This window comes from Borostomias antarcticus, assembly GCF_949987555.1.
Source record: "Borostomias antarcticus genome assembly, chromosome: 2".
NCBI classification, from domain to species: Eukaryota; Metazoa; Chordata; class Actinopteri; order Stomiiformes; family Stomiidae; genus Borostomias; species Borostomias antarcticus.
Window position 1 is genome coordinate 33,729,331 of NC_140235.1, and position 10,546 is coordinate 33,739,876.

The 10,546-nt window shown below is 50.6% G+C and overlaps 1 protein-coding gene across 1 annotated transcript in view; it reads left to right on the top strand.

Annotated features, from left to right (window-relative positions):
- The window catches only part of wdr70 (WD repeat domain 70), a 55,385-nt gene extending 49,015 nt beyond the window's left edge, over positions 1–6,370 (top strand). Inside the window, exons 17-18 of the mRNA XM_084452596.1 lie at positions 4,116–4,278; positions 5,126–6,370. Coding sequence (XP_084308722.1) covers positions 4,116–4,278; positions 5,126–5,213 — 251 coding nt within the window. The 3' untranslated portion in view covers positions 5,214–6,370. The remainder of the gene's footprint in view (positions 1–4,115; positions 4,279–5,125) is intronic.
- Positions 6,371–10,546: the final 4,176 nt, after the last annotated feature.

Sequence of the window (10,546 nt, forward strand, 5' to 3'; positions counted from 1 at the left end):
GCTTGGCACTCAGCATCAAGGGTTGGATTGGGGGTAAGTCCCTGCGACATACTAGCGTCATGTCCAGGGGGTGGACCTGGACATCAAGCTGCCTCACGCTAAGGAACCAGGAGATAGGCTCCTGCCCTATGGGCCACTAGGCTTGAGAACCATTGGTTCTCAAGGCTACTTACTTACATTACTTACTAGTCTTGGCTAGTCCTGGTCAGTCAGTCTTGGCTAGTCCTGGTCAGTCAGTCTTGGCTAGTCCTTCTTCTTGGTGTGGGTTTGATGTTGTGTCCTCTCCCCTGGGGCCAAGGGGCTATCCTTTTACCACCCCTAGCCTGGGTCACCTGGGCTATATATCCGGGCATACCTCCAGGAGCAATGTCACCGTTTCGTCATCCACAACCATCAGGCCATGCATTCCGTTGGGTGTCCGATATATCGGACAGTCCTGGATGACGTGGTCTGCAGTTTGTTCCTCGGCGCCACACTCGCACGCTGCTCAGGATACCAAGCCTCATCTGTACATCGATGAGCGGAAGTGTCCGACTCCAGTCCGGAGGCGATTAAGCCTCACCCACGCCGGCCTGGGTAAGTCCATCCCAGGAGGGGAAGGACCGGCGGCCGGGATGAAATCACCGAGTCTGGAGGCAAGGTTTCCGTTAGAGAAAATCGATACCGGTCAATGTGTCCGGGAAGATTAGACTTTTCTGGACAAACTGGAGAAATTCCGGTCATTATATTATAATATAATATTAGGCCTATAATAGGTGTTTGTCGCGGTGATTGGCCATTGTGTAGCTTATATATGCCATTTATTGTCTTATTTTTTGCATCCTTATGATTAAATGTGTCATAGGCTGTCATGATTCCATGCGCTAGGCCTATATGTAATTGCACAGCCACAAAAATAGTCACCTTTGAATTGCGACTGTAGGCTAGAACATGAATGTTTATTTAAATTGCATGAATCGGATTTGAGGATGTAGGCTAATTGGTTTGGGATTCGCGACAGTAATATATGTTTACTAATTTCTCTCTCCAGTTTTAGCCTACCCTTTTTATCAATAAAACAGCGTCATTATAACCACGGACATCGCAGTAGGCTATAAGGATGAGGAGGACATAACTGTTGAGAAACAACTGATAGGCGGGCTGGGCTAAATAAAGAAATGCCACAATGCATGTCTAGATATACAACATTTTTATTTAAAAGTGCATGAAGTTAGGCAACATGTAGGCTTCTCGTAAGGCCTACGGCTGCGCTGATTGGAATTCATAGGCCTGTAGTCTAATTTCGGCCTTTTATCAGATAGGCTAAAATAGAACAAAACTCTGAAAATAAATATAGCCTACCTAAATACAGTGTAAGAACTTACAACGTGCATAGGCTAATTTCCATTCGATATTAATAGGCTTTTCTATTTTCGCCTCAAGCTCCGTACCTCGATCAGGCTCCATCTCGCTTGCTATGGTGGCCCGCTAGCCTATAGGCAGGTTTATCTTAGGTCTGTTTTTTCATCGCATAGGCCTACTAGACAATAGCCTACACATTAACGGAACAAAATGAATTGGCCTATTCGTTTTTTTATATTCAAAAGGAATCATAATATATGAAAATTTAATTTTAGCCTATTGTAGGCCTAATACAATTAGGGGGAATTATTTTGTCCGGACATTATGACCGGAGAGATTTTAATATATCGGACTTCAACTGATTTTTCCGGACAACGGAAACCCTGTCTGGAGGTCTTTGCCTCCCACTCCGCACGCCAGGTGTGGTCCGCCCATCCTGCCTCGTTGATGTTGAGATCTCTGCATCGCTGCAGGAGATCCCGTGCTGCACAAAAGGGTGTCTGGACCTGACACGCCGGGGAGGCTCTGCTGTTGCAGTGAGCCTGTCATGGAGCAGGTGGTTAGGCTCCACGGCCCGGCAGGCGAGACGTGCTGTGCTTCCTGTGCGGTGGAGGCCAGCGGGCTGGATGCCTGCGAGGGTGGGAAGGTTGTCCACAGGAGTGGGACGCAGGCATCCTGTCACGATGTGCAAGGCTTCGTTGATAGGCGGGTCGATGAGGCGGGTGTGAGCACTGCGACACCAAACCGGTGCGCAGTATTCACTAGTTGAGTAGACCAGGGCTAGGGCTGCCGTATGCAGTGTTTTTGCGCCGGCACCCCAGCCTGATTGGACTAGTCGCCTCATCAACGCCACACGAGCTGTTAACGTATTGCGTAGTGACTCGAGGTGTTGGCGGAACGTGAGCGACCTGTCCAATGTCTAGTCCTTGTCAGTCAGTCTTGGCTAGTCCTGTTCAGTCAGCCTGAGGAACCCTGAGGAACAGAATGACTCCTCCATGTTGTTTCTGCGGTTGAGGGTTCAGGCGGTGCTGCCCGGCGCGGGGATGTCCTTCTACACGTGGTCCCCTGTCCTCCACATGTCCCTGACCTCTCTGGACCCCCCCTGTCCTCCACATGTCCCTGACCCCTCTGGACTCCCCCTGTCCTCCACATGTCCCTGACCTCTCTGGACCCCCCATTTTCTCCACATTTCCCTGACCTCTCTGGACCCCCCCTGTCCTCCACATGTCCCTGACCCCTCTGGACTCCCCCTGTCCTCCACATGTCCCTGACCCCTCTGGACTCCCCCTGTCCTCCACATGTCCCTGACCCCTCTGGACTCCCCCTGTCCTCCACATGTCCCGGACCTCTCTGGACTCCCCCTGTCCTCCACATGTCCCTGACCCCTCTGGACTCCCCCTGTCCTCCACATGTCCCTGACCCCTCTGGACTCCCCCTGTCCTCCACATGTCCCTGACCCCTCTGGACTCCCCCTATCCTCCACATGTCCCTGACCCCTCTGGACTCCCCCTGTCCTCCACATGTCCCTGACCCCTCTGGACTCCCCCTGTCCTCCACATGTCCCTGACCTCTCTGGACCCCCCCTGTCCTCCACATGTCCCTGACCTCTCTGGACCCCCCCTGTCCTCCACATGTCCCTGACCTCTCTGGACCCCCCCTGTCCTCCACATGTCCCTGACCCCTCTGGACTCCCCCTGTCCTCCACATGTCTCTGACCTCTCTGGACTCCCCCTGTCCTCCACATGTCCCTGACCTCTCTGGACCCCCCCTGTCCTCCACATGTCCCTGACCTCTCTGGACCCCCCCTGTCCTCCACATGTCCCTGACCTCTCTGGACTCCCCCTGTCCACTACGCTCACAGTCTCGCTCCGTCACACACTCTCTCACGCTCTCCAACACTCTCTCACGCTCTCCAACACTCTCACACGCTCTAACACACTCTCACACACTCTCGACTGACCCATGACTAATAAGCAGAGGTGCTGGACAACATGTCCTGGCTAAATGTGTCACAGCTGCCAGGTGTGCAGCGAAGCTTGGAGAGGGACGGGTTCCTACCAAGGTTCTACACTTCCACTGTAATACCCATATATACTGATATATATAGAGACTGATATTATGCTGTTGTTCACTACTACTAGCATGGCTGCACACTGTGTTATTATGGCGGTGTGAGGTTGCTGCTTAGCATGTACATGCATCAGATGGAGGAGGGAATACGAGAGAGTGGGATGTTTGGTTAATACGCCCCATCCCACCCACTTGACAAAAATGCTGGGTAATGTTTGGGGGTTGACTAGATGCTTACAAGCAATGGCAAGAGGTCCCCCTCAACCCCCTAATCATCCAATCAAATATTCTATTTTGTGACTGGATATGTTCAGTGTGTGTGTGCATGTGTGCGTGTTTGTGTGTGCGTGTGTGTGTGTGTGTGTGTGAGTATGTTTAAACACAACATAAATATTCTCATCTTACAGAGTGGAGGATGTTGTTGCTAGCGTTTCCATGTGTATGTTTTGGGGCAGAGGGGATGCATCTCTGCCTATCATTGACTTGCTGTGTTTTTTTAGACAGTTAGCTTTTTGCAGATGCTCTCCTGGGTTTGCGTTCTAGATTTATGTGTGTATAGTCTGCCTGTCTGCTGTGTGTCTGACTGTCTCTACCTGCCTGTGTGTGTGTGCGTGCGTGCCTGTGTGTGTGCGTGCGTGCGTGCGTGTGTGTGTGTGTGTGTGCAGGAGCGTGTGTCCTAACTCCGCGCCTCTCTGTTCCCTCAGGTCGCGGGGGGAGGGTGGCAGCTCACGGAGGAACCCTGTCCTCGTTCATCGTGAAGAACATCGCTCTCGACAAAACGGATGACAGCAACCCCCGCGCCGCCATCCTGCGCCATGCCAAGGAGGCCTCCGAGAACCCATACTGGGTCGCCCCCGCCTACACCGCGTAAGATTAACCCCACCTGTGTCTTTAACCACTCAACGCAGACACACACTCACACACACACAAGATGACACAGACAGCGTAAGCTGAGTGTGCCGCCAGGCGTAGTTTATGGCAGGGTGTCTGCGCTAAGGTGTCACTAAGGCAGTGTTACTCATGAAAGTTTAAAGGTCTGGAGATCCAGTCAGTCAGGTAGCTGAAACGGCTCATGTTCTAGCTGTGTCCAAACACCCACCCACACACACACACACACACACACACCGAGGAGCAGGATGAAGATCGTCTTCCTACCTACTCCTCCAGCTGTGTGTAGTAGTCATGGGACAGGAAGGAAGGGACGAGGTACGAGGGCTTTGGGGGTTGGGGACCTCCAGCTCTGTGTAACCCTATCTGTGCCCCCTCAGTAGCAGAGCTGGGCGTGGTCTGTACCGAGACCACTAAGGACGGGCAGTGCATCACTCTGGCTCTGCTGCTGATTCATAGCCCCCCGGTGGTCCAGTACCCCCATTGTGAGGAGGGGTTTAATGTGTCAGGATCTACTCTCAGGCAGAGCGGCACCCGACGGACTGTGTGTGTGTCTTCTCCATGACTCACCCAGAGACAGTTTAATCACTGTTCAGAAAGGAGCCACGTCTCTTCCAGGATTTCTCTCTTCTTCCCTCTCTCAGTATCTTGTCCCTCTGAGAACATGTCATTTGTCAGTTGAGGCAAGTTAGACCAGGCTAGACCAGGCTAGACCAGGCGAGACCAGGCGAGACCAGGCGAGACCAGGCGAGACCAGGCGAGACCAGGCTGTACTGGAATGCTGTATGTAAATGCGAGTATAAACCGTGAGCTTGTTCTCTGGTAGGACGCAGCCAGAACCCCTGTTCGCTGTGGACTCTGAAGAGGACGAGGAAGCCGACAAGGAACCAGAGTGGAAGAAACGCAAGATCTGAGAGAGACCTCGGCACAACGCGCGTGTGTGTGTGTGTGTGTGTGTGTGTGTGTGTGTGTGTGTGTGCTTGTGTGTGTGCTTGTGTGTGTGTGTGTGTGTGTGTGTGTGTGTGTGTGTGTGTGTACATGTGTTTCCGTGCGTGCGTGGTTGCACAATGATGCCCAAGTGTATATTATGTATGCCCATTTTCACATGTTTGATTCCATCTTATTTGTTCTTAGTTTTATGGGCCTAGAGTTCATTAACACATTTTTGTTCAGTTTTCTCTGCTGTATTTTCTGATGTCTTATAAATCAATGCCACACTATGCGGTTTTCTGTAAAACAAGGCTATAAATTGCAGATGTATTATTGTTAACCAATGGTGGCTGGTAAGGTACATTTGCGAGGAGGTTGTGACACAGTGGAGTGTCTGGGGGCTCGCCCCCTGTAGAAAATGTCATAATGATGTTTCTGTATGAATATTAGTGACCTGTAGCGAGTGCTATATTTACCAGTCAAAGTTAGCCATGTGAGCCTTTCATGAAAGAAATAAGACTTGTCTGAATGTCCTTGTGCTCTGTCCTGTAACTGGGTGTTCTCATCACTCCCTCACTCAGCACGGGGCTTAACACCTGCCCTGGAGCACTCCGCCCTGCCCTCTGAATGAGAACGCCTCTCCCTGCTCTCTTGTTTGGGGTGCACATGGCAAACGGATGCACATGGGAACCCAAACACTCAGCATTGTGGAAAAACAATGCATGGAGGAAGTGTGTAGAGGTCCTGAACTCTGGTCTATCAAAGCTGTCATTGGGCCCAGATCCAGCCCTGCTGCATGGTAGCTCTGTGCTATAGAGTAAGCTGGCTTTCCTTTTTAAGGACATTTTGTCAGCAAGCTTTACAGCCATTTAGCAAGACCAAGCCCCTGGGGAAAAGAACCAGACATGTAGCCAAGCCATCCTTCCTGGTTCCCACATGGGACATGCTAACTCTGTTACTGTAGCTCCGCTGAGTCTCCCAGGAGAGAGGAACTGTTCACTGCCCTGAGCAGACAGAGTTTAATCGAATGCTACGGTGTGTTGCTACGGTGATTTGCAACGACCATTAGACCTCTTTTTTTTTTCTTTTTTTTTTTACTGTTGTCATGGAAATGTCCCCCATTACATACATTCTTTCAGAATAAAAGTCTGATGGAACCTAAGCAGGCATGTTTCTTTATTAAAGTCGAGCTTAATTTACTAACCACTATGTTATTAACCACTACGTTATTAACCACTACGTTACCACTACCTACGTTTTTATTTATGAATCCTTTGTGGGTCAGATGAAAGTGCTTCGCAGGCCAACTGTTGGCGATCACTGGCGTACCACAACATGGCTTAAGATGGCCAACTATCCTTTAGAGGACTAGTTTGGTATTTAGCATCATAAGACATGTTATAAGGTTATTTACAATCATTCAATGGTCCATATAAACATTTTGACAGACACTTGAGATGTTATTTCTCATTGCTCATGTCACAGCTAAGTACACAATGAATATTCCCGATGGTCACATAGACACATCTAGATGGCCATTGTGTCTCTATGGGCCTTAATATGCCATTGTGTACTACTTAGCTGTAGCACTAATATCTCAAGATATTGTCTGTCAAAATTTGTATGTGAACCGTTGCTATAGGATCGTGAATAACCTTATAATAGGCCTTATGATGCTGAATACCAAACTACCGCTTTAATTGCCACTTCTTTGTTGCCCAGTAACAGGCCTGGGTGTGAAGTTAGCAGCATCTTAAATTCCTAGTGCAACCTGTAGGGTGTTTTTTTTTTTTTCAATTGTGATTTTTATTAATTCCTTCATAGACATCCAACAGACACTTCAATGTCACAGTGTCACAAATGAGTATTCACAAACCTGTAGGGTGTTGAATGATTACCTCAATGGGAATGAAAAGGCCACAACACACACAGACTGAATTAATCCCATGTTTGTGTTCATTACAGTCCCATGGAATTGCCCAACCCAATTCACGGTTATCTGTAATATTACATAATTGGCAAATATTCTCTCTTTTTTTTTAATAGACAAAGCGGCAAAGCTGTTACAGCTACATGAATTGTGAAGCGCCAGATTCTGTTCACATACTGTACAAAGAAGTTTTCTTTCTTCCGCTCTCGAGTTCTCAGACAACACAGGATATGCTTGGACCTGCAGGGATAACCATCTCAGAGGATCCTGGCTAGACATCATTTTTAAACGGCAACCCTGGAAAGCGTCTCATCATCTGGGCTGTGGCCAGTTAGCCAGGAAAAAGCCCCTACCGTCCTGAAACCATAATGAGTCGCTACATCATCACGGCGGCTTAGCCAACCCCCGGGCCTAATCCTGGCCAACCTATTCCCAGTGGTGATGTCAGCAGCCAGGGGCTGCAGTGTCCGTTACCCAGGCAGGAATGCTGCGAGGCTGGAATGCTGGCGTGGGTGATGTCAGTGTTGCCCAGTGTGGTCATCCGCCTCCTTTAGTTGTAGGCCAGAGGGTGTGTTGTGATCACGCTGTCTGCTACTACGGCCGTATAAGTCAGTATAGGGGACCGACCGTCAGAGGATCAAATCTCTCTGCCTCTTGTTTCTCAAGTTACTGCTCGTGATTATGTTTCCCTTAGAGTTCAAGGCCTGGCTTCTGGCCAGAATAATCTGGCTGCCATATTGCCTTTTCGCTACAGTCATCCTTACATGGGTTAGGACTCCTACCATGATGTCGTTTCAGATCATGCATGTGTAAATGGTAAATGGACTGCACTTATATAGCGCTTCTCCACCTTAGTGGCACTCAAAGGCCTTTACAATGGCCTCAATGTAATCACTGCTTTCATTCTATGCACTGGAAAACAAGATGGTGTATAAGCCGTGGTGTGTATCCAGTCTGTCAGAGGGCCTCCAAACCCCCTTTGACTGACTGACTCACTCTCCTCCATTCTCCCCTCAGCGTTTACATATCTTCCCTGCATGGTGGAAACATTCTGGTTGAGTGGCTGGATTTACAGCGCGGTGTCGCTTTCAGCAGCTTTGTTTACTGAGCAGGAATGCACCGGAGGAGGAGAGACGGAGAGACTCCTCTAATCCACATCTACTACCCTTACACACACCTACAACCTGCCCCCCCCCCCAACACACACACACACACACACCTACAACCTGCCCCCCCCCAACACACACACCTACAGCCTGCCCCCCCAACACACACACACACACACCTAGAACCTGCCCCCCCAACACACACACACACACACCTACAACCTGCCCCCCCCCAACACACACACACCTACAACCTGCCCCCCCCCCAACACACACACACCTACAACCTGCCCCCCCAACACACACACACCTACAATCTGCCCCCCAACACACACACACACACACACACACCTACAGCCTGCCCCCCCAACACACACACACCTACAACCTGCCCCCCCAACACACACACACACCTACAACCTGCCCCCCCCCCCAACACACACACACACACCTACAGCCTGCCCCCCCAACACACACACACCTACAACCTGCCCCCCCCCAAACACACACACACCTACAACCTGCCCCCCCCAACACACACACACACACCTACAACCTGCCCCCCCAACACACACACACACACACCTACAGCCTGCCCCCCAACGCACACACACACCTACAATCTGCCCCCCAACACACACACACACCTACAGCCTGCCCCCCCCAACACACACACACCTACAACCTGCCCCCCCCCAACACACACACACACCTACAACCTGCCCCCCCAACACACACACACACACCTACAGCCTGCCCCCCAACACACACACACACCTACAACCTGCCCCCCCCCCCAACACACACACACACCTACAACCTGCCCCCCCAACACACACACACCTACAACCTGCCCCCCAACACACACACACCTACAGCCTGCCCCCCCAACACACACACATACCTACAACCTGCCCCCCTAACACACACACACCTACAACCTGCCCCCCCAACACACACACACACCTACAGCCTGACCCCCCCAACACCTCACACACACCTACAGCCTGCCCCCCAACACACACACCTACAGCCTGACACCCCCAACACACACACACACACACACACACACACACACTCCTCTAATCCACATCTACTACCCTGACACACACCTACAACACCTCACACACACACACACCTACAACATGCCCCACAACACCTCACACACACCTACCACATGCCCCCCCAACACCTCTCACACACACACATACACGCACACCTACAACATGCCCCCCAACACACACACCTACAACATGCTCCCCCCAACACCTCTCGCACACACACACCTACAACATGCCCCCCCAACACCTCTCTCTCTCACACACACACACCTACAACATGCCCCCCCAACACCTTGCACACACACACACACACACACACACACACACACACACACACCTACAACATGCCCCCCCAACACCTCACACACACACCTACACCTACAACATGCCCCCTCAACACCTCACACACACACCTGTCTTCCGTCTGCTCTGTTATAGATGTTAGTTTGTCTTGCTGAGTCATGACTATTAGACACAGTCACACGCACGTGTATATTTGATAGAAACAAGTTTAATTCTGTAAAAAGTTATAAAATGAATATTGTACAAAAATAAAGTTTGTCGAGAGCTTTGGTTCAGTAACACAAAACGAGTGAGACAACATGACAGCTTTTTCACAGAGGACTGGACTGAAAACAAACGCAATAGTAGCCTGGTGGTTTAGCAGTGTGCCCCACAGTCTGCCTGTTGCCTGGTGCAACATGATAATCAGGATGGTCACAGTTCACACACACACTAGTAGAGGCTGTAGGAGGTCAGAGGCTCTCAGGAGGACAGGGGGCTGCTGGGAAGTCTCCTGCATGAGTGTTCTCATCTGGAAAGGCTTAGGCTCAAATCAGTTGTTAACAGGGCAGATGATCCAATTGATGAAGTATGCTGCCTGTGATAAAGGGTAGGTTTTTCTCTCCAGTATTTGGCCTAAATTCAGCCTGATGCCGTGGATGTGTTCTGTGTTCGGGGGGGATTATGGCGCAAAGCTGGTTGCTGTTGATTGAGCACAGACACTCTGGTCCATAATCCACGCTAACATCAAGGCCTGCGGGTCCCCGGGTCTCACAAGCTGCTCTCCAGAGAGGCGTGACACGGGAGCACTAACACGCACTCAAACACCCTCTAGTTATCCTCTGGGTGTTCGGTCCTGTTCTGTAGATGTTTTGAAGGACTGTTAATGGAACTGCGAATGCCTGGCTACCCTAGCGTACCCCTCTCTCCCACTCAGT